Here is a 23,214-nt window from a genome sequence, read left to right as displayed (position 1 = left end):
CTTCTATGAGATTACAGAAGCCATCTTAACCTCTCGTTAACATACCTCATTTTAGTCTATAAGAAAGCTTAGTAGATAAAAACATAATCTGCAGCAAATAAGAATAAATGAAAATGGATTTTATCCACCAAGGAACAACTGAGAATGAAGCATTTTACAGGTCTTTATGGGGTATCTGATTTGTTTTATCATTTCATTATGATTGGTCATGGGATGTTCTTCTAAACAAAGTAGACAGTGTAGCTCTGGTCTCAGAGAGGCTTTACAGTTACCAACTGTCACGAGTTACTTAGATTTACCTATGCCCGTGACAGGGGAAGCCACCCTGTGCCCCCCCCCCCTCCCCCCCCGGCGCCCAGAAAGGAGGGGGAAAAGGGGAATGGGATAAAAAACAGTTGGCAATCTAAGGAGGAAAAACTATTTTACTAAGTATGATATCGAAATACAACATAACACATATAATATAATTGCAGGCTAACGAATCGAACGAAACAGAGAGAGAGAGAGTCCCGAAAAACTGAGAGGCCTACTAATGAACTCTAGGCGTACACGCTCTGGAACGCTTCCCACTTCTCCGAGAAGTTCGAGAGAAGAAGGGCACTCCAGCCTCGGGAACAAGATTATATAGCGTCCTGGTTCCGTGACTTATCATTACCCCTGTTGTTCTCTGGGATTATGTTAGGACTTCTTCTGTGCCGGACTGCACATTCAATAGAGTATGCCATGCTTACATGATGTTATGATGTGGAATACTGATAGCAAATACAAAACCATGGGACATTCCACCCCTTTCTAACATTAGTACGATCATGGGTAGATATATATACAATATATGCCACGTATGTAAAACTATGATAGCCTAAATAGTAGAAATTGCATGTACATAACAAATGTACAACTATAATAACTAAATACACGTAACACTGCAACATATAATCTAATATAGATACATAAAATTATTAGACTTGCACTCCCCCAGCATGCAAATGCCCTATGTGGTACACATGCAACATCCCCATCACTGCTGACATACCCACCAAGTGCACCCAGGTCCCTGGGCAAAGACCATTTCCACGGATAGGTGTTCGCCCTTTCCAGAAAAGCTGGAAAGGCACCCAACACCGCTTTACCACATAGTTCTCTTACAGTACAACAGGGAAAACCTTATTCTCCTTCTATAGTGTGTTAGGGGGCAGATTGACTAGGACCATCCAACGATTGACAGCGATCCTCTAGTGTCGACCAAGCAAGTCGGCTTCTGCCAGCCATTCTTCTTCCAGTGCTCTAAATGTTCCACCACCCATTGCTTTCAAACAATAGTTTTCAACAAATCCATTATATTCGTTCAATCTTTACCAGAGCTTGGGTGCATGGTAGGGAATATCGATAAAATCACCTCAATGCCATGATCTTTAGGCCCTATTTATAAGAGAATGGTTTGAAATGTGTCCCAGGTTATCAGATTCAATTCTTTCTGAGGCGTGCCATGTCGCCAATAGGACTTGTTTCAAGACCTAATATGGTGTTTCGAGCAGTAGCATAAAAAGAAGGTTACTGCATATTGTTTCGAGCCCACCCCAGTGGTTGCCTCTACCATGGTGAGTACATAACAGCTTACCACTGCGAAGATCGTGGCAAGGTTGATATAATCAAACCTGCCAACCCTCCCCATATCTTATTACTTTTGCCATCGCCCCTTCCTCCCAGAGGGTTTCATCCTTTTAGGCGTTGTTTAATTATGGCACCATGTTTCACAATCATGAATAAATCTGCGCATAGCGTCCATGGTTAAGTCCCCCCTCGGTCTCTGGCCCACTTATGTCGTGTCTCTTCCTTGATGACCTGAGGTCTCATGAGCCCATCGAGCTAGAAATAATTCACCCTTATTCTGCCAGTCCAAGTCAATTTGAGCCACCTCAATTTTGGCAGCTTTATCTACCTGATGGTTGTTTTGTTGTTCTTCAGTAGCCCGACTTTTGGGCACATGTGCATCCACGTGACGCACCTTTACAACCATATTCTTTGTTCGGGCAGCAATGTCCTTCCATAGTTCAGCGGCCCAAACAGATTTTCCCCTCCGTTGCCAGTTATTTTGTTCCCACCGCTGTAACCACCCCCATAAGGCATTTGCCACCATCCATGAGTCAGTATAAAGATACAGCATTGGCCACCTCTCCCGTTCAGCAACATCTAAGGCCAGCTGGACAGCTTTTACCTCTGCAAACTGACTTGATTCTCTCTTACCTTCAGTGGTTTCTGCAACCTGTCATGTGGGGCTCCACACAGCAGCTTTCCATTTGCGATGCTTCCCTACAATGCGACATGATCCGTCAGTGAATAGGGCATATTTCTTTTCATTTTCTGGTAATTCGTTGTATGGTGGGGCCTCTTTAGCACGTGATACCTCTTCTGCTGGTGATGTTCCAAACTTTTTATCTTCAGGCCAGTCCATGATTACCTCTAGAATTCCTGGACGATTGAGTTTTCCCATTCGCGCTCGCTGTGTAATCAGCATAATCTACTTGCTCCAGGTGACATTGGTAGCATGATGGGTGGAGGGAACCTTTCCTTTGAACATCCAGTTCAGCACTGGCAGTCGAGGTGCCAAAAGGAGCTGTGTTTCAGTTCCCCCAGCTATTCGGAAAGCAGCCCGAACCCCCTCATTACGCAGCTAAGATTCCTTCTCAGTTAGGAGTGTAGCACTCTTCAGACCCCTTTAATGATTTGACTACAGAGATTCCAGGGTCGGGCCTCGGGTCTTCCTGAGGCTCTTTGCTACAAACTCCAAGTGGGGCCTTTCTCTCCAGCAGCAGTATAGAGGATGTTCTTTACATCCTGTCCAGTCTGTACTGGCCCCAGGGCTACAGCACGGCGCTATTTCTCTGTTTAATCTGTCTTCAAAAGCCTTTGCTGCTGCTCAGTGCCATGCAAATCATTCTTTTCTTCCGCCGTTTCACCTGATAAAGGGGGCTTTAGACAATGAGGCTGTAGTTGTGGATGTGCATCCTCCAAAAGCCCCTCAACCCAGAAAGATTGTGTCTTCTTCTTGCTAGTTTGGTTGGAGACATGAGTGATTTTGTCGATCACATTGTTGGATGTTGACGACGTTCCATCTGCCACTTTTATACCTAAGAAGAATTTCTGGGCATGTCCTTTTACTTTGCTTCACTTAACTAGCAAAGCCAGCTTGTAGAAGAAATTTGGTGATTCTTGCTCTCCTTTTGTGAAAAACCTCCTTCTGCTGTATCGCCCCACACAACATGTCACTCAATGTCTGCAGAGTGTTCAGGCAGCACACCCTAGTTCCAGTACAGTTTGGACCAACCATGGCAAAATGAGTTGGGCTTGTTTCCACTCTTGGGGGCAAACGGTTCCAAGAAACTTGATGCCTCAGGTGAAGCTTACATTCTGCAGCAAGGAATAGAGAGAGCATTGCAATTGTCAATGAGTGGCATTACCCCCTCTCAATTTGGCTGCTTTTGACATCGCAGCTTTACTTGGAGTCTCCAACATGTCCGGCACAAGGCAGCGCTCAATGGGGTGTTGAACCGTCATTCAGGTCACGGGTTAGTCTACTGTCAGCCTCCATTCCTCCACTGGACTTTACGCACTGGCCATATGGACTGTTAAAAGGTGAGTGAGTTTTACTGATCACTCCCGTGTTCCTCCACACTGGCAAATCAGAATCCTGAATGGGGAGCAGGAATCCCTGTTGGTGCCGATTACTGCCCGTCTGTGCACTTCTTTGTAGCAATTCGGTACCTTGCTGCTTCCTTTTACTCGTAAGCAGCCCCACATAAACGACGGGTCCTCTGGACAGGCCCAGGCCCAAAAACAGGACTCAGCTGCTAATGTTGTCACACTGTCTACGAGCAGCTATCCCATAAGGCGCCCTTGATACCCTTAGGATAACTTGAAATGCCCCTTTTGAGTAATCAATACCACAGGTATACATGAGCCCCTGGGGCCAAGTCACAATAGGATTGTCTTTGCCAGTTCTTTGCCACTGAGGCTTATTTCAGGCCTCCAGCACAGTCAATCTTGAGAGCCCTCAGTCACTCCCAGAACATCATGGTATTGATTCGTCCCTTCATGACTGGAGGGCATTAGGGTGCACTGCCTGCACCGGTATCCACCAGTGCTTTTATATTTCCTGTTGGTGTCTGAATTGATACCAGGCCATCGAATCCACACAGTCCAATAACTCTATATAATCCTTTCCTCCCCGACTGATGACAGGGCCCTCTAGTGGTTACGCTGTTGATGAACTGGAGCAACTCCAACTGGTGGTTGCGATAAGGTCTAGTAGTTCTTTCACCTTGCTCGTAGTGCAAGAAGTAGGCTGATCCATGCACTTCCTTATGTCTTCTCCACGGTCACGTAGGTAGCGCCACATGGAAACACGCGGTGCAATCGTACTGTTGTTCTTTGCTCGAGCTGGGAAGCGTGTGCGTTTAACAGCTGAGACTTTTGATGATGCAGGTGAGGAGTAGGACTGGAATACTTTGATCAGATCCTTCATTAGACCTGGTGGCCCGTACGAGGATTGACCTTCATCAGTTGTTTCTGATACTATTACGGGATCATTACGATTAGTTGATGGAAACAATTTCTTGCACATTTCATCTACTCGGTCTTCTAGCCGTGAGATGGCAGAAACTGCGGCATGCAGTTGGGGGAGCTGCTGATCGACGGTTTGAAGCATTATAATCAGCTCAACAACTCGGGGCCATCTGTCCTCGAATCCTCTAGATGCTGTTACCAATGACTGTGCAATTCTCTCTGGTGCTGTACTTGTGATTTTCTGCCACATGTCAGGATCGGCCCTCACTCTCTCAGGATCATGTTCGCTTGGATCAGGGTTGTACAACATTTCCACCATGGCCAATTCCCTCAGGTACTGGACGGTATTCCAACTAGTAATTTTAGGCTTCAAAGCATCCTTGTAGGGGTACCTTTCTCTCACAGCTTCTAACAGCCGCAACCAGAGAGTGGCAACTCCATCTGAACATCTGCTAATCCCTCTGTCAACACCTGCATCTTGGGCAATGCTTCCTAGTTGGCGAGCTTCATTACCATCTAGAGACAAGCTGTTGGCCCCGTTGTCCCAGCAGCGAAGCAACCAAGCAAGGATACCTTCATTTTGATGCCATGTAAACTCCTTTCTTGAGCCTTGGAATTCAGTCAGCTTCAGAGCTTCATGCCTCTTGGTTTTTGCCTTTGCTTTTTTCGGTACTGCTCCATGCCCGGCACCTGGGTCTTCTGCTGCCCCCCCCTGTGCTTCTCCTTCTTTTCGTTCTAGACGCATGGACACCCGTTTCCATTTCTTGCCTTCCACAGGGGCAACTGATATTGCTACTGATGCCTCCTGTGACTGATCAGAGTTAACTTGGGCTTGAATCTCAGATCGGAAACTCTCTCTCTCCAGAATAGTATGATAGCAAAATTACAAAATTACAAAACCATGACACCAACTCAGTGTGCTCTTTCCATGTCTGTAGGATGTGGGAAGTGCAAAGCTGTGGGAGAAGGGTGTCTTGCGCATGTGTTGTGTTTTCATGGCTCTGGAGGAAAATATGGCCTTTCTTTTTACTCCACAGCCTTGCGATCAGAACTGACGGTGGCTGCTGCTGTCTTAGTACTCTTGGTGATTGTGATAATTTCACTGATTGTCCTGGTCATCATCTGGAAGCAGGTAATCTAGAAATAAAGATTTCAGTTTGGATGTGGAGCCCAGTTGGGTTTTGATCTCAAGTCAGACATAAGACTAATGATTACATTCATTGTGCTTTGCAGAAGCCAAGGTACGAGATAAGATGGAGAGTCATTGAGTCTATCAGCCCCGATGGCCATGAATATATTTATGTGGACCCAATGCAGCTCCCTTATGACTCCAGCTGGGAGTTTCCTCGAGATGGGTTAGTGCTTGGTAAGTTTCCTGGTGGCCTTGGAGGCCAGAGTCTCTCTTTATCTGTTTTTCCATTGTTCTCCTTCCAAATCCCCTTCTTCTGCATTGGTGTCAGCCTCGAGCAACATGTTAGTGTTTTCTACACCTTCATTCCAGCACTGCAGTGCTCCAGATGTGCAGTGCCCATCTCAACACTACTTAAGTGGCCCTTGCCAGAGTTAAATTCCAGCTCCAACAGTCATTGCTGCTAAGACACCCACGAGAAGTGAATCAGTATTTTTAATTTGCAAGACATTTTTTTTTATGTGGAGAGGCCAAGGGAAACCTGCAAGTCGTTATATAGTTTTATTAGAAATATTTTTTAAATTATTAATCCATTATGCACATATATAATTGCTGAGTAACTGAATAATGTGTTTTTTGTGGCTACTGCCCTTCTTCCTTCCACCTTTGATCTCTCGTTCTGTTGTCCCTGCATTAGAGTTCATACAGAATTCAGCTAAACGGCCCAATTTGTCATTTCTATCAGCTGAAATTGTAGTGACTATAAACAATTCTAATGTTCTATCCAGAGAGTGTTTTACATGCACAAATCAGCCCTCTCTTGGAGGTGTCTGTGCATCAAGCTGCATACAAAAAATGCAGAAGAGAACTAAAAGGAGATTTTTTTCTGTGATGCTGTTTAGAGAATGCATTCCCCTGCTGTAATTCTCCTTGCCCCACCATAAAGAAAGAATTGATGCTAATTCTTAAAAGAGGCATAGTTTTTTTCTGGCTCAGGACTGACTTCATGTTAAATTCATGTTGCTAATTGAAAACTAGGAGAGAGTGAATATTTAATGGAATTATTTTATTACAACTCAGACTTTAATTATCTGCCTAAATAGGATTTGTCAGATCTGAGTTAATAGACCACCGCCGTGACTTTGTCTCCCTCTGACTCATGAGCACCAGTCTCCTTCAGTGCTTTCCTGTTTACAAGTACATTCATGACAGTCAGAGCTTTAAACACGGGTGCTACTTGTCCTGTTAGCAAACAGGACTGCTCAAGCATTCTTCTTGATGTGGTTGACATTTCTCTGCTGGCAGTTTTGTCTTTTTAAATGTTTCCTGTCAGGCTGATGGGGACCTGTTTTGTTTCTGGGTCTGATAATTCTGGTCTGTGTGGGTTTTCCCTTATTGAAGTGGAAGATGGCAGCAAAGGAATCACACCTTTAACTAAAGGAGGCTGTGAAAGAGGATGAAAAAACATTTTGGCTCATTCAGATGAGTGCTTCCCACTCTGGCTGAGTAAGCCAGCTGGTATTTATTTGTGTGTATGGCTTTTCTTCTTTCTTTCTTTTTTTTTTTTTTTTCCATCTAGTAGGGCCTGGAGTGCAGAGTGGCATTAAATGCCAACTCTGAATGTTGGCTGGCTGGAGTTTCAATTAATAAATTAGAGTTACTTTGCATTTTTCCCTTTGCTATCCTCTTTCCACTATGTGTGTAGTGCTCTGCTATTTGAAACACCCAGCAGCCAGCACAGGACTAGGAGATGTGCAACAACTAGAAATTGGATAATGCAGTGAGCTGCCTGTGTGCCATTCTTCCTGGTGCTGTTGTGAAGCTGTGAGGTCCCTGCTCATCCTCCTGAAGCTGGGGAGGCAGAGCAGGGTCCTTTAAGGAGAGGAACCTGAGTGCTGTGGCATCTCGAGGTTTTGGAATGGCAGTAGAGACTGCAGAGTTGCTCCCATCACTTCCTAACAAACCACCTACTTATCACAGTGGAGTTCATAAAACAAAATGCTGGTCTAATAGATAGAATTAGACCCATTTCCATTTGCAGCTTGCAAAAGGCAAGTTAAGGTTCAAAGTTTATAGCATTTAGGGATGTGGTACCTAATTCTTCGTGAGTCTAGAAGCTGGGTATAGAATATAAATCTTGTTTGGCTTTTGGTATTTGTTAAGGAAGTTGTGGTTTGGTATGGGGTGAATCCAAGTTTAATTTTGGCCAAAGAGCAGTCTGGTCAAGAAAACTGTTTGGGACTTCATATTTGTAGGCATGTCCTCTAGATGAGAAACATGGCACCTCTGCACTGGTCTCAGCAGATATTGCGGACCTGGGCAGAGCTTGGACTAAAATTAGCTCTCACACCAAGTACAGTCCCTCCAGAAGCTTCAGGAGCTTGGAAATGATGCTGTCTGCATGGTCCTCATGTCACAGAGAAGCAGTCCTCCAGCAGGCAGATCCCAGTCGTGCCTTTATACTAAGAGTAATAAATACACAATTTAATTTTGGTCTCTGCTGAAGGCCTTGACATCCAGAAAGTGATGGAGCTATTGCATTACAGATGCCTCCAACTTGTAAGCAGTCACCTGGCTCTGAATTTTCAAGTGCAGAACAGATGGAATGTGTGTGGAGAGGGGTGAAAAGGGGAATAGCAGCAATAGCTCCCTGTCACTCCGGAAGTGCTCCCCCTGCCTCTGAATGCACTCAGGCTGGGCCGAGGGACGGGAGGGAGATGTGTGTCTCATGGTTTGGGGAGGAATTGGCTCGTGAAGACAAGAAGATCAAGGAGCATCAGCAAACGCGATCACTTTCTGAAGGGCTGCATCCTGCCATGTGGCTCCCAGATTTTCGGGCTGAAAAATTTCAGGGGCCAAATTTCAGGTTGTTTGAATTAGTCTGAAATTTAGTGGGAAGATTTCTCACATCCTGAATGACTGGAAAGAATAACCTTTGGAGCGCAGGAATCTTGAGAAGAAACGGCATGGTTTTCGTGTGCATGACAAACTACACTGTCATGATCTTGGAGAGGTTTGTTAGTTGTAACTCAGCACGCACCATTTCTTGCTAATGATGTAGATATTTATTTTTTTGCTGGAAACTTTTTTCCTAAGGAGTGTATACAACAAAAGTATGGGCTGTAGCCTTAGGATAACAGAAACATGTGGCATTGCATGCCAGATAACACCTTCAGATGTGCAAAAGGCAGAAAGTTCAAACTGCAAGTGAACATCATGGACAGAATGTCATTTATCTCCATAGTAAAAAGCCCTATATAGTCTCCTCATGTTGGAAGTTAGAAAAAACAAACACATGAAATGAAAGAGCTCATTGGGAATATGAAAATGTCCTGGCATCTGGAGCTCATATAGGGATTCGTTTACTGAATAAATGTTGCCTTAATGAACTTGCTGTCCAATATGGAATCAATGAATTACAGCATTTTGGATAATGTTTGTGCACTTCATACTTCTCTAGAATTCTGCTAAATCTATACACAATTGTTCTGCACACTGCATCTGTAATAGAAAACAGGATATAATAACCAAAACTGTTTGTCTAAATTGATTTGTGGGAAGAGTAAATGTGTATAAACATAAGCTGTTTCATCATAGCACTTGGAAATTTGCAATAAAATTTATTCAAACAGATGAAACACACTTGTACATTAAACTTCAGAGGAGTTTCCCTCATATATGATCAATATGTATTTCAGCTTCCTTCATATTACTGATGGTCCTGCTTGTCTGTTTCTAAATGTTCTGCTGATTCTCTTCAGCCTGTCTTGTTGCTAGCTGTATCAGCATCAATATAACAGCCCAAAACCACAGCTGGAGAGCCCAGTTCATATCTGAAATGAAGGGCACAACTATACTCTAGTCAAATACCGGCTGAGGCAAGTTTAGACATAGGAATTTCAATGCTTAGGAAGGGTGAGTGTGGGAGGGCAGAATTAGGGACATATTTATATGAACTGCACTGTTTCTCAGAGCTCCTGTCCTACAAACTCGCACATATAGATGTGCTTCTAATGATTGCTTGCTTTCATTTGGGAACTGTACTTAATTTCTTTAAAATATATTTGCATTTTCTGTTCAACAACATCACATTATTTCTATTATTATTACTATTATTATTTTTAACACCAGTGTTCTGAGTGAGTGTACTCATATTCTGAAGAGGAACAGCAGCAGGAAATGAGGCTAATTGCTGTTACACCCTGGAATTAATAATGCTCTTCCTCATGTTCAGGTCGAATCCTTGGTTCTGGTGCATTTGGAAAAGTGGTGGAAGGGACAGCATATGGATTGAGTCGTTCTCAACCAGTGATGAAAGTAGCTGTGAAAATGCTAAAACGTAAGTTATCACTGTTCCGTTTTCCATTCTAGTCTGTGCACGTTCCCATTGGGTTATTTGAGCACTGTTTGTGTATAAGTAGCTTCTCAATATCTACTTTCAAATCTACCTGCAGTGTGGATGAAGCTGGTTTGTACCACTTGCTCAAGAGCAACGAGGAACTTCCTAGTGCTGTAAAAAGCAGCTTGCAAAGTCCCTCTGTGCCACACAAGCAATCCAGTGTACCCCTGGAAAAGGGCAAACAGATTGGGTCAACTCTTGAGATAAATTAAATAAGTCCTCTTTCCTGGTGGATATCTGAAGCCCTTTTGTTGCTTACAATGCTTCTCAACCAAGACATTTTGTTTTCCTTCTCCTGCCTTTCATGTCTTCTGCCCCATGGAAGAGGTCTCCATTAGCAGAGCTGGTGGTCATTCATTAGGTATTCAAGAAACATGGAGGTGTGGTACATAGGGATATGGCTTAGTGGGCAAAATTAATGTTAAGTGGATGGTTTGACTAGATGATCTTAGAGGTCTTTTTCAACCTTACTGTCTCTGTGATTCTATGACTTATGACTCTTCTCCAAGTCTGAAGAAGTCCCATTTTCAAGAAAAGGACACAGTCTTCTTCAAGAAATAATTTTAGAAATGTTCTTCTGAGGCAAGCAAAGGGAGATCAATTATTATTGTGAAAATAGTGATTGCTCTCACTCAGTGGTGTGTGTGCTTTTTCAACAGCTACAGCTAGATCCAGCGAAAAACAAGCTCTGATGTCTGAACTGAAGATAATGACACATCTTGGGCCCCACCTGAACATTGTGAACCTGCTTGGAGCTTGTACAAAATCAGGTGGGTATGGCTGATTAAATGGAAGCTTGCTGTGGAGCTGCCATTCACTGTTTAATAATCACACAAATATCAAGTGTGATTGACCTTAACATTTAATATGAATAAATACGAGATTTCACAAGCCTACTTGTTATTTGGTAGTAGTTACAGTCATAATTTAATACACTGAAATCTATTAACTTCTAGTAATCTTCTTGTTCTATATTTGATTCTATGCTGTCTTTGGGAGCTGTCGTTTTTGAAAGATGAATTATTTTGCCTTGTTTCATCAGGACCTATTTACATAATCACTGAATACTGCTTTTATGGTGATTTGGTGAACTATCTACACAAGAACAGGGACAACTTCCTCAGCCGACATCCAGAGAAACCAAAGAAAGACATGGATATTTTTGGGATGAACCCAGCTGATGAAAGCACAAGAAGGTGGGAAAGAAGGGGAAAAGAAAATGTATGACCTACAATATAAGGAATAGCATTACTAATCCTTATTCCTTACCCTTCATTCCTTGATTTGGAGCTCTCAATAATTCATCTCAATGGGCTTTTGTTTATCAGTGTTGTAATATCTAAAAAGATTTCAGCAGCAATCAAGCAATGTCATAACATCAGCCAGGATTAAGAAGGGGACAGAAATTCCTTCAAAAAAACACACTGGCAAATAGACCAACTGACTCAGTAGCCAAGTCCATCTGGGACTATTCATCTGAGCATGAGTTTGCTCAGCTTAACTGGGCTTGATGCAAACTGTGTGAGCGAATAAATTGATCTGTCCTTTGGAACTCTGAACTAAACACCCTATGTAGTAATAGCTGAGTTCAGTGGGATTACTGGAAGTTAGACAAGGTATATTGACACATAGATATATATCTGACTGTTGATGAAAGGACAAGTTTAAAGCTCTTGTAGAGGTTCAATTACTGTAGTCTGTGGTGATGTGTGTGTGGTAATACGTGGCTGTGTTGTGGTGTAGGATTCTTATGCAGGATTCCCTATCAGTAAGTCAGCTCTTAAACCCTTGTATTACTTAGCAATGCAGCTGTGTGTGTCCTGAGAACTGTCAGAGCATAGGATGTTATGGCAGGGAAGCCATCTTCCCTGATAGCTGATACAACTGTATATATATTTAATAATTTCAGCTATGTGATTTTATCATTTGAAAACACTGGAGAATACATGGACATGAAACAAGCTGATACGACTCAGTACGTGCCAATGCTGGAAAGGAAGGAAGGATCTAAATATTCTGATATTCAGAGATCTGTATATGATCGACCTGCTTCATATAAGAAGAAATCTTTGTCAGGTAATGTAGAGTTGTCCTGTTTGCATGCATCACTAACACAAATGAACATCTGATTTTTGCCATTTATGACATGGTTGTAAACTATTCAGCTGTGTTCTGTATGCATACGAGTATCACCTGCAAGCTAAAAGCTGGTGCCTTATGATTCTGTGATTCTGAGACTGTCAGCGTGCTCTAGTGGCACTGTGTGCTGCTGGGGCAGTGTGTTTGCTTCTGTGCTGAACTGCTTAGGGGCCATATTCTGTAATGAGGCTGCAGACACTCTTTGGAGGCAGTGGTTTCATTAGTCTTGTGGTCTGCAAGATTTTGAGCAGTAAGAATGAACAACAATAATAGTAATTTTTATTACTCTGTTTACACTTACATTTCACATTAATTGACACTAAATGTGCAACAGTCCCAAATACTTTCCTGGATTATGTAATGAGGATAATGAATACATCCTATTCCCTGCTCCTTTTCTCAGAATCGAATTATGTTTTACTTAAAAATAGGCACAGTCACTTCTGGCTCTGGGCTCCAGGAACTGAAGCATAGCCAGCCCACATTTACATGGCAGACTAATGTACTCATATTGTGCTCTAGGACAGTGGGGATAAATGAATCACAGAATCATGACTGTTTTTTTGCCAACATCTTTCATAAAAAATATAAGATTATTTGCCTTAGAATTCCTGATCCTTTTTGCTGGTATTGGTTCCGCTCCAACGAATACTCATTGGGAAATACAGCAGTGTTCAGAAAGAGTAAGTGGATAAGAATGTATGTGTATGCAAAAAAACTTGGTAAATGTTTTTGAACCACACACTGAGTATTATAAACAACCTGTGTAACACTTCAGTGGGCCTTTTACATTTCTTCCCTCTTTTCCCTGCAATTTTGTGGGGAAAAAAACAGACAGGAGAAAAAACAAATGTTAAATTTAACACCAAAAGCAGCATGTTTCAGCAACTGATGAAGACGTCAGCTGTGGCTAGTTATTGTGAAGACTGTTTTGGTCATGTCAGACTGTTAAAGTCATCAGTTCAAAATAAAACAGGTAGAGGAAATGGATGCTTCTTTCACTCTTTGCAGCACAAACATAGATATACTTTTCTCTATGTTTCCGTAGAATCAGAAGTAAATTACCTTCTTTCGGATGACAGTTCAGAAGATCTGAGCCTGCTGGATTTGCTAAGCTTCACCTACCAGGTTGCACGGGGAATGGAATTCTTGGCTTCTAAAAATGTAAGTAAATAAAACACTAAGTAACAATGCAGGAAATGTACAAATGTCTGAGCTGTGGGTTTCAGTTTAGATTCTGAAAACAAATACAATATAGTCATGTTTTGGGGTTTTAGTCAGCTTTTTAACCTGGAAACTGAGATTACCATGATTTGAGAAATCAAAGCAACATCCTCTTTCTCATTTGCAGTCTTTGTCATTGGTAAAGCCATGGTCTTAGATCCAGTGGTGGATCTTGGCAGGGTCTGGGTGGAGGTTCTATGCAGGCACTGGCCAGTGTGGTGTGAGCACAAACTATCATTGGACAGGCATTGCTTTTGCATCCTTCCCACTGTTGCAAATGCACATGAGGCCCCTCTGTTTCTGAGGAATTATGCCTCCATGATTCTGTTAGAGGGCAGTATTGGGGCCTGTGCAGTAGAAGAATGTCTTGTTAAGACTGTGCCCAGAAAGTCAATACGATCTGGGTGTTTTCATAGAGCTTTGGAAGAGAAACAGCCCTCTAGGAATTAGCACGTCCTTGAAAGACTTAATTTCTCTCCATGCAGTGTGTACACCGTGACTTGGCAGCTCGTAATGTCCTTCTGGCTCAAGGCAAAATCGTGAAGATCTGTGACTTTGGGTTGGCTAGAGACATCATGCATGATTCCAACTACGTCTCCAAGGGCAGCGTATGTATTTCTTAATCTCCTGGGCTCTGCTTTAACTGCAGTGAGAAGTGTCAGCTTTAAATGCTGGTTAGCAGTATTAGTTACACTAATTAACTGCTGAGATGAGCGCTCTTGAGAACAATCTTTCTTCAGTTCATTAATTCTTATGACTTTTCTAAGATTGCTTGAAAGCTGGAAAGCTCTTCGGCCTCACTTAGTGCTTCACAGGCTTAAATTTTAACTGGCAAGTTTTGTGAGTGGATAAAGTAAGGATCTGTCAGTATGTAGAGCAGTAACACGTCCATCAATGACACATCAGATCTAGATCATCAGTGCCACCCTTTGCATTATTACCTCCAATCAGCCTACTCATTTGCTATTGGGAAAATGAATGCAGTTGTAGTTTAATAAATTCTTTTGGGGAGCAAAGAGTAGCATTGCTTCTAATCCTGATATCTCCATGTGAAATGGAATTAAAAATATGTAATGGCCATGTTCACAAGTTTTTCTTATTAAGGCGAAGCTAATCCCGACTGTCAAACAACAGTTGTAACAGGAAGCATTTCTTTAATGACTAATCTATGTGGTTTGGGGTTTCTTTCCTTCTGCTACAGACTTTCCTCCCAGTAAAATGGATGGCACCTGAAAGCATTTTTGACAATCTGTACACAACATTAAGCGATGTCTGGTCTTATGGTATTCTGCTGTGGGAAATATTTTCTCTTGGTATGTACTGTGAACACTTTCTTACATGTCGTAATTAATTTTGTTCAGTCCAAGCTGTTCTACACAAAGCATTTCAAATCCTGTAGTAGAAATATAGGTGTGAAATCAACTTTTAGTTTCTTCTGCATGAGGATTCAGGTCCCAGCATGAAGTTTGAAGCAAGAAGTCCCTGTTCTCCTAAAGATTTAGTTTTATTTATTTATTTTGCAAGATTTTTGTTTGGTTGTTTTCTTGTTTTTTTTTGTGTTTGTTTTTTTTTGGACAGAAAATTGAAGGCAGGGAGTGAAAAGCTTTTCTGGAATAGCATTGGTGCCAGGATGGAATTTCTGGCCAAACTGTGGAGGAATGAACTTCCTCATGCATCAGGGTGCCTTGGCTGCAACTCAGTCGAGTGGCTATTTAGAAGCAATCTCTTTGTATATGTTTCAAAAGATCCCATCTAAGCCCCATTACAGAATGAAAACAAAATGTCAATCTTCTGGGACACTGATTTCTCATTTCCAGGTCAGCACCATTCTCACAGTTGGTTTATGGCAGCGTAAAGTGGTTATGACAGTGTTTAGCAGTTACAGACAATATACATTTCCCAGCTGGGAGCAGCCTGGCTCCTGACTCAGGCTGATTAATTAGCCTCCTGGGCGGGTGGCTGGCCTGCTTCACTAAGTGTGCTTTGCCCAGATTTACTTTGAGCAGAATTAATCACGCCTGCATGATATCTGCTACTGCCCCATGGCAACCCCAAGCCTAACGTTATTTTCTAGAATAAGTTGTAATAGAGCTGCTTCTCAGAAACAGCATTTGCACTATTTATAGTATTGATAACTGCAATCTCTAGGCATCACGGGGCCCTGTAAATATCCATTCACAAGCATCACTGAGGTCACAGAAGTGCTATTTAGATGGGGAACTGAAGCACAAATAAGTCTGTGCTTCATTGTCTTACTTTTAAAGTAGGGTCTGAAGCCGATTTTTAAGTGAAAATCTTGCTTTTGAAAAGGCTGTGGTCTTTGGTGTAAACATTACAGAATGCATGCCTGCACCCAGGAAAGCACTCTCTGTCTTGAAAAGTGAAACGTACACAAGCAAATGACTTGGCCAAAGTAGCACGGGAAGACAGTGGCAGAGCATGACCTTAAGTCTTCCAGATACAGGCTGACCACCTGATCTGGGTATCATCCGGCCTCTGTGCTCAGTCAGTACTCTTCAGAAACACTACAAAGGGATTTTTTTTTTTAAAATGGCACCAGCCTCAGTCTTTCCTAGACAATGTTTCACATCAGAGCATACCAGAAATGCCTTGCAGCTGATGCAACACAATGTACGTCAGTTATTCATTTTTGCCAGCTTTGGTTTAGTTTCATTAACTTTGATGTCATGTCAAACTTTGGTCTGAGCAGCTGATCAGTATTTGGGGACACTATCTGGGAACCATTCAGCTTCCCCAGTGAAATGTCAATATTTCAATTTTATGATCAGGTTCAGCTTTAGAACTACCTGACTTTGCAAGCAGTGAGTTGCAAAGCTCCAGTTCTGTAAAAGTAACTCCTCACTGAAAGATTATTTTATACACAAAGGCACACGTGCCTGCAAACAGCTTCCAGGCTTGTTTAATACTTCTTTTAAAGTTTGTATTTCACACCACAAAACATAAAATGATCAATAACTGGAATAACTATATGGGTCTCTGAGCAGTTCTCAAGAAGATTTTAAAAACCACTTGTATCTCACCCTTCTAGACTCATAGGCATATCAACACTCTCTGAAATTTAAAATACACCCCAGAGGAGTATTAACCAGACAACTGAATTATCTGTTTTCTCCAAGTCAGCATCTTTATGTGGTTCAGCAAACACTAGCTAGTCAGTATTTGTGGATTTGCAAACATTTTTATTATCATAAGCTGTGGTTTATTTCAAGGTTGTAAGTATTAACACAACGTAAAATAATACTTTTAAATTCAGTTTTATATAGTATTCTTTTTCTTCTGTCTTATCTGCAGGTGGCACACCATATCCTGGCATGATGGTCGACTCCACTTTCTACAATAAGATAAAGAGTGGCTACCGAATGGCAAAACCTGATCACGCTACCAATGAAGTGTACGTGCATATTTGGCTTTCCCATGTCTGGCCAGTCTCTGGACAATTTTGGCTTTTGTTTTTGCCTGATAGCTTGCTTTCCTTCCCAGTTGATTAAATTGTTTTCTGTCTTATCTGTAGGTATGAGATCATGGTAAAGTGCTGGAACAGTGAACCAGAGAAAAGACCTTCATTTTATCATTTGAGTGAAATTGTGGAGAGCTTGTTGCCTGGACAGTACAAAAAGGTCTGTATTTTGTGCATATGTTTTTAGAGGGAAATGCGATTGTTGCTCCAGCCATCAGAGCCATGGTCACTGAACTGACACATCCTAACCTGGATGAGTTACATGATGCAGGCTGGGACATCACATGGTCTGGGGAAAGGAAGCTGAGGTTATTGAGAAAAGCAATTTTGCAGTTTTAGCTGGGAAGCAGAACTCTCTGCTTCCAGTGATATCCTACCAACTTCAGATTCCTAGCAGAGCATGCTTTTTTTACATATATTTTCACAGAATATTTTAGGCAGTGAAAGTATTCCAGAAAAGGAACTATGTATTGCCCATATGTAGAATTTCTCTCCCTCCCTCTTCCCACAGAAGAGTTTGGATTCCAATTTCTGCTGCTTCTGGAAAAGCTTTGCTTGCTCCATCATTTGGTGTTCCATTTCCCAGTCTGCCCTTCCTTGTCTCTCTTGTCTGCTCTGTGCTGCCACACTCACTCCTGTATCTTCTAAAACCAACTCTCAGTCACTTGGTGGTGCTGGGCTTTTACATCCAGTGTTGTGGACTCATTGAGCAAATGTTTTGGGGGTTAATGAATCATAGCTAGTCAGCTGAAGAAAGGTGGTCTTAGTGAGTAGCATCTAATGAGGTTGTTGAAATGAATGTTTTCAGAGCTACGAGAAAATTCACCTGGACTTCCTGAAAAGTGATCACCCAGCTGTTACTCGAATGAGAGGAGACTGTGACAACACCTACATTGGTGTCACCTACAAGAATGAAGACAAGTTAAAGGATAGAGAGAGCGGATTTGATGAGCAGAGGCTGAGTGCTGACAGTGGGTACATCATCCCCCTGCCTGACATTGACCCTGTTTCTGAAGATGAGCTTGGCAAAAGGAACAGGCACAGGTGGGTACAGTTTTACAAATCAGGTAGCCCATAGTCCCCTTTCTGGGTTGCATTTGGTGATATTCATTAGTACTTCTTAGAATCCTACTTCGCAATTCATTTCCTAGGCTCTGTTGGAGATATGCATTAGGAAGGTTCTGTGTAGTGTGGCAGTATTACTGGCCATAATGTTTCCAATATGAAATACCTTATTTTGGCTCCTCTGTGTCTGCCAGAGGAAGGCAGCTGCTAACTTGACCAAGTCATAGCAACTGTCTGATGGTTCAGTTGGCATGTTTTACATTACATTTGCCTCTACAGCTCGATGACTTTGAACCTGCCCTGCCAGGCATGGGGGTTGGAACTTCATGATCCTTGAGGTCCCTTCCAACCTAGGTTATTCTGTGTGTGATTCTGTGTGATGTGGTGTTCAGTTCAATTCATAAATTGGGGTACGTGGTGCCTTTTAATGTGTATTTTAGCTCTGAGATCTTCGTCTCTTCCAGTTCCCAGACTTCTGAAGAAAGCGCCATTGAAACTGGTTCCAGTAGCTCTACTTTTATCAAGAGAGAGGATGAGACCATTGAGGACATTGACATGATGGATGACATCGGGATTGACTCCTCGGATCTGGTGGAGGACAGCTTCCTGTAATCCCAGACACCTTCTAACTGCACGCAGGGAAACTTACTGTGCTGTCTACAGACTTCTGTTACACAGAGAAAACCACTTCATTGCAATGTCAAGGATGTGAAGAGAAGATGGATTTGTACAGAGAGATGCCCAGTGATGGGCAAAGGAATCAGCCTGAGAATGAAAGAGAGAGAACTGTCAAAGATGGATTTTGTTAGTGTTGCTTCTTGCAGTACTTTATGAGCATCTCAGTGTTGTTTGCCATTCCAGCTGGTGGAGGACGATGGAAAGGCCATAAACAGACCAGTTTTGTGTTCCAAGGGCATTCCTATGACTTTGATGGATAGAATTTCCACTGCAGCAATACTTCATCATTGTAATTATGTAAATAACTATCAGCTCAAGGATCTTTTGAGGTGCACATTGAATACACTCCATGGATTTTAGAAAGGATCACCCATGAATTTTGTGCACTTCTTCCCTCAATCTCAGTGTCAGCTGCTGTTGAACTATCATGTGAATTGAAGAACATGCGAAAACCACTTTTGGACCAATAATGTCTGAAACCACAAAAAACTGACCGGTACTACAAAACATGTTACTTTTTAACATTAATGCAAGGGGAATAATAATAATAATAATAATAAAAACCAGTTTATAATAGGTGTTAGAAACCTAGTAAGTCTTTATTAACCATAGAAGATAGCTGTTTTCATGATAATACTACTACTGTTTTCCGTAACACTAAGCCTATATTTTATAATTCACTGTCCTTCAGTAAGAGCAATCTCAAGAAATATTATTAAGTACAAGGAAAAAATCATGACCTGAAAATTTGATGAAACAACCTTTATCAGGCCCTATGTAGTATGATAATTGCTCTGACTAGCTAAAACTTATGCAATATGGAGAAGTTGCATCCTGTAATATGCTAAGATTTAGTTTTCTATTTTGAATTGAGCAGCTTTTCTAATCAGCTGTACTAGAAGCAATTATTGTCCTCCAGTTAAAAGAACGTATAAGCATTCAAAAAAAATTTTTTTTAATTTGAATTTATGCCAGATTTCCCAAATTTTGGAGAGTGAAAGATCATGATAAACCAACAGCAACATCCCATTGTTAGTGTTTCATAGTTTCTCAAAAGAAATCTTATTCCAGGATTAGGTATGAAAAATCAATTTTATTTTTGAACGGCTCAAGGAAAAAAGACACCTCTCCCAGACTTGAACTCCAGATGATAAAAGCAGAAATAGTTCTGCAACAAATATCCTTGTCTTAATTTTGAAGTTTAAAGAGAAGCAGAAAACTTACTATTATCTTTGCAGACTCTAACTACAAATAGTAATTGCCTTCAGGTGTGATTTCTGGATGAAGGTGCATGAGAACAAACCTGCTCTCAGCCTGCAATAGTTATTTTTTGACACCACTTACAAGAGCAAAGTATTATGATTACTGCTATCACTGTACAGTGTTATTGATATTTTATGTTTTGGAAGACTTACACGTGAAAGAAAGGTACATCACTGCAAAGGGCCCCATCCTTTCTGGTGCTCATCTTTCAAACTTAACTCTAATTCAGTGCGATGAGTGCCTCACAGGACGCGCTCAGCATCTGGCATGGTGGAACAAATGCAAATGTGGTACAAACTCATCTCTGCGTTCAAGTACTTTTCCTAGGAAGTATGAAAGATGGACCAGCAGCAATTGACAACACAAGCTACCTGGATCTAAGTAACAAACTGAGCTTTACCTTGAAATGGCCCTAAGGAAAGCTATACAACTCCCGATCACGTCATTCATGGATGGTTGTGGATTTAAGAAAAATAAATGTAATATTGTCATTTCTACAGGCAAATAATTTTGGCTCTGAGTTTCAAAAATATCACCTGGTTGTGGCCACATACAGATGTCCTGCAGATGTGGAAACGTGACCTGAAGTGAGGCACCTGCATTTTCAGCCCTGGTCATGTTCGACAATCATAACAAACCATGAGCAATGACATGTCCTCCTTTCTCTGCAATCAACAGACCAATACCAAGTGTCTTTCTGAGCTCCGCATGGGGACAACTGTGAAATATAAAGACTCTTGAAGGGATAGCCTGGACACACAAGATGATGCAAAGTCCCCCTCCAGTTATGAACTATAAATTGAGGAAACACAAATTGTCTACTGGATATCCCAGATATCTGAATGGCCATTTGGGACCGCACATGCCTTAATTTGCATGTGTAGTCATTACAACTGCATGCTCAAATTAGGCAAGCGATTTCACCTGCACTTTTGCACATGGCCCAGTGTTCTTCGGGGTTTGAAAATCAGGCCTGGCATGTTTTACTATACCAGTTACTGGAATACAAGGACATTTTCCCATGGTCTCCCCTTCCTCTCATTGATTTCATTCTGTATTGCACAACATACATTGGGGCTAGACCAAAATGGTGGATGTGAACCAGAGCCGCTCATGAGTGTTTGTATACATTAATTTTACCTGTGGCATGAGTCTAGCCAAACCCAGCTTATTTCAGGGTGGAATCCAATAAACTTGCCGATAAACTGGAATGAGAGGCAGAGGCAGAGTGGGATTTATTAGAGAGGGAGAAGTGGGAGGAGATGATTCTTTAGTTTTACAATATTTTCAGTATTACCAACATTTTAGTTTATGGCTTAATTTTTGAGAAGCCACTGGAAAAGATAGTCCCAAATCTTACTCTAAGGTAATCTTATAATGACAATCAGTGTTAGCCTATCACAGCATTTGATTTGGAATGGCCAACCAATTCCTTACAGTGTGGTCTGCAGCTTGTACAAAATGGTCCTATTACATGGTGAAGGACGTGAGATATGGTGATGTTATACATCAATATGTATATAAGTATTTTTATATAGACTTTTAGAATACTGCCAAAACATTTATGACAGCTATATCACTGCCTTTGTTTATATTTTTTTTAACTGTGATATATTCCACAGGCACGTAACTGTTGCACTTTGAATGTCCAAAAGTTATATTTTAGAATAATAAAAAAGGAAGTGTTTCCAAAATGGTGGTTGTTGTGAAATATTTGAAGAAGGGCAAACTAGCCCGAGTGATGGTAGGCACAAAATGTATTACAAAATGCCCCTGTTGATATTTTGTCTTTGAAAAATCAAATCCTGTAAATAAAGATCTCTATATTTCAATAAATGATATATAATTTAAGGATATGTGAGGGGTCTATACTCACTTATTGAAAGACTGTTATAAGGGATCAGTCTTGCTTGACTTTTTTTTCCTGCCTGAGAATTTGGGTTAGTAGAACACTCTGCAAAGCCATTGGGCAGCAAAGACAGTTCCCTGAGCCCTTCTGGTGTGCACAGTGAGGAACCGCCAATGAGAATGTAACTTAACCAGTGAATTCTGTCCGTGTGAAGCTCCTTTGACCCCAGGCTGTGGTAGGTTTAGTGCTCCAGTGACCGACATCTGAGCTCCCCACATAAGATAAAATCCTTCTGGTTTCAGCACTGGTAGATTCAGTGGTACTGGTAGGTTCAGTGCTGCCTGTCTGCACGTGCTGGGGAATGGGGTGCATGGGATGCGAAAAACAGCACTGTGTCATGTATCTCCTATATATGTTCTGCTTCTTCTGATACAGGTGTACAATAAGAGGTTTTATGCAAAGGTTGTTTTTAATAAGGGACTAAAGCTGCCTTATGTCAGCCTTTAGTCTAAAGCTCTTGATGAACATGGAGGATGGACACATCCATCTTCAAATTGCCATGGTTTCTCTTCTTCTGGCCACTGATGCAGGTATTTGTTTTAAATCTGTGCTGAAGTGAGCTTCTTTATGAACCAAACCAGACTTTGCTCTATGATGCTGTACTCCCACAGTAGCTTATATGACTGAATGTGAACTTGAGAAGAATTAAATATTATCAGCCTGAAAACAGTACAAAGACTGTCAGATGTAAAGTGAGAAATTCTTGTTGTGGGAAAATCTTGTGAATGGGCAGGTTAGCAACCTCCTGTCCAGAGAGCGTTCACTTTCCTTTTAACATTTTAGGGGTGAACCTTCCCTCTAACATCTCATTCTTCACCACTTCTTTACAATGCAAAACTCCTCCTTGCATCAATCAGGGTTCAGCAGCCTGGGCTCTTGGCTTAGGTAAGAATTATGGCAGGTTTCCTCTCCTTTGCACTCTTCCCAGAGAGGTTTCCTTCTCCTGCAAAGCTATGTGGACATACAACCCTTCCTACCACTTCAGGTGCTATGGGAGGCAGTCATGGCGTTGCTGTGTTTATCCCTCTCAGCCTTGCTTTCTGGAGGGCCAGCACCGATGCAGGGAGTGACAGATTCATTAATCATTAAGCCATGATTAAGGGCCACACAAGAACCTGTGGCTGGACGCAGAGCTCAGGTTCAGCTCTTACTTTTTCTTTTTGCAGAGCAGGAATGCATTCTTCACTGCACAGGTTGTGACTGCATGTGTGCGAGTGTGTCCACTCAAGGAACCCCCCTGCTGAAGCAGACCCATCCTGCACAATAGCCTCATTCCTCACTGCACTGGAGACAACAACCAAGATGCTTATGACCCTGCTCCCTTCTTCAAGGCCTCTGCCAGTACTTGGCTACCAAGGGAGCCTTCA

General features: G+C 41.9%; 1 protein-coding gene across 2 annotated transcripts in view; it reads left to right on the top strand.

The window, feature by feature from the left end:
- The window catches only part of PDGFRA (platelet derived growth factor receptor alpha), a 37,882-nt gene extending 16,088 nt beyond the window's left edge, over positions 1-21,794 (top strand). For both annotated transcript variants that reach the window (XM_015862296.2, XM_015862295.2), the window contains exons 11-23: positions 5,601-5,695; positions 5,797-5,929; positions 9,927-10,031; positions 10,751-10,861; positions 11,134-11,287; positions 12,001-12,167; positions 13,279-13,394; positions 13,940-14,062; positions 14,656-14,767; positions 16,767-16,866; positions 16,987-17,092; positions 17,741-17,976; positions 18,462-21,794. In XM_015862296.2, the coding sequence (XP_015717782.1) occupies positions 5,601-5,695; positions 5,797-5,929; positions 9,927-10,031; positions 10,751-10,861; positions 11,134-11,287; positions 12,001-12,167; positions 13,279-13,394; positions 13,940-14,062; positions 14,656-14,767; positions 16,767-16,866; positions 16,987-17,092; positions 17,741-17,976; positions 18,462-18,609 (1,706 nt within the window). In that variant the 3' untranslated portion in view covers positions 18,610-21,794. The remainder of the gene's footprint in view (positions 1-5,600; positions 5,696-5,796; positions 5,930-9,926; positions 10,032-10,750; positions 10,862-11,133; positions 11,288-12,000; positions 12,168-13,278; positions 13,395-13,939; positions 14,063-14,655; positions 14,768-16,766; positions 16,867-16,986; positions 17,093-17,740; positions 17,977-18,461) is intronic.
- The last annotated feature ends 1,420 nt before the right edge of the window (positions 21,795-23,214 follow it).

Source organism: Coturnix japonica, chromosome 4, assembly GCF_001577835.2.
Source record: "Coturnix japonica isolate 7356 chromosome 4, Coturnix japonica 2.1, whole genome shotgun sequence".
Classification (NCBI taxonomy): domain Eukaryota; kingdom Metazoa; phylum Chordata; class Aves; order Galliformes; family Phasianidae; genus Coturnix; species Coturnix japonica.
This window is presented reverse-complemented; position numbering and strand designations above follow the sequence as displayed.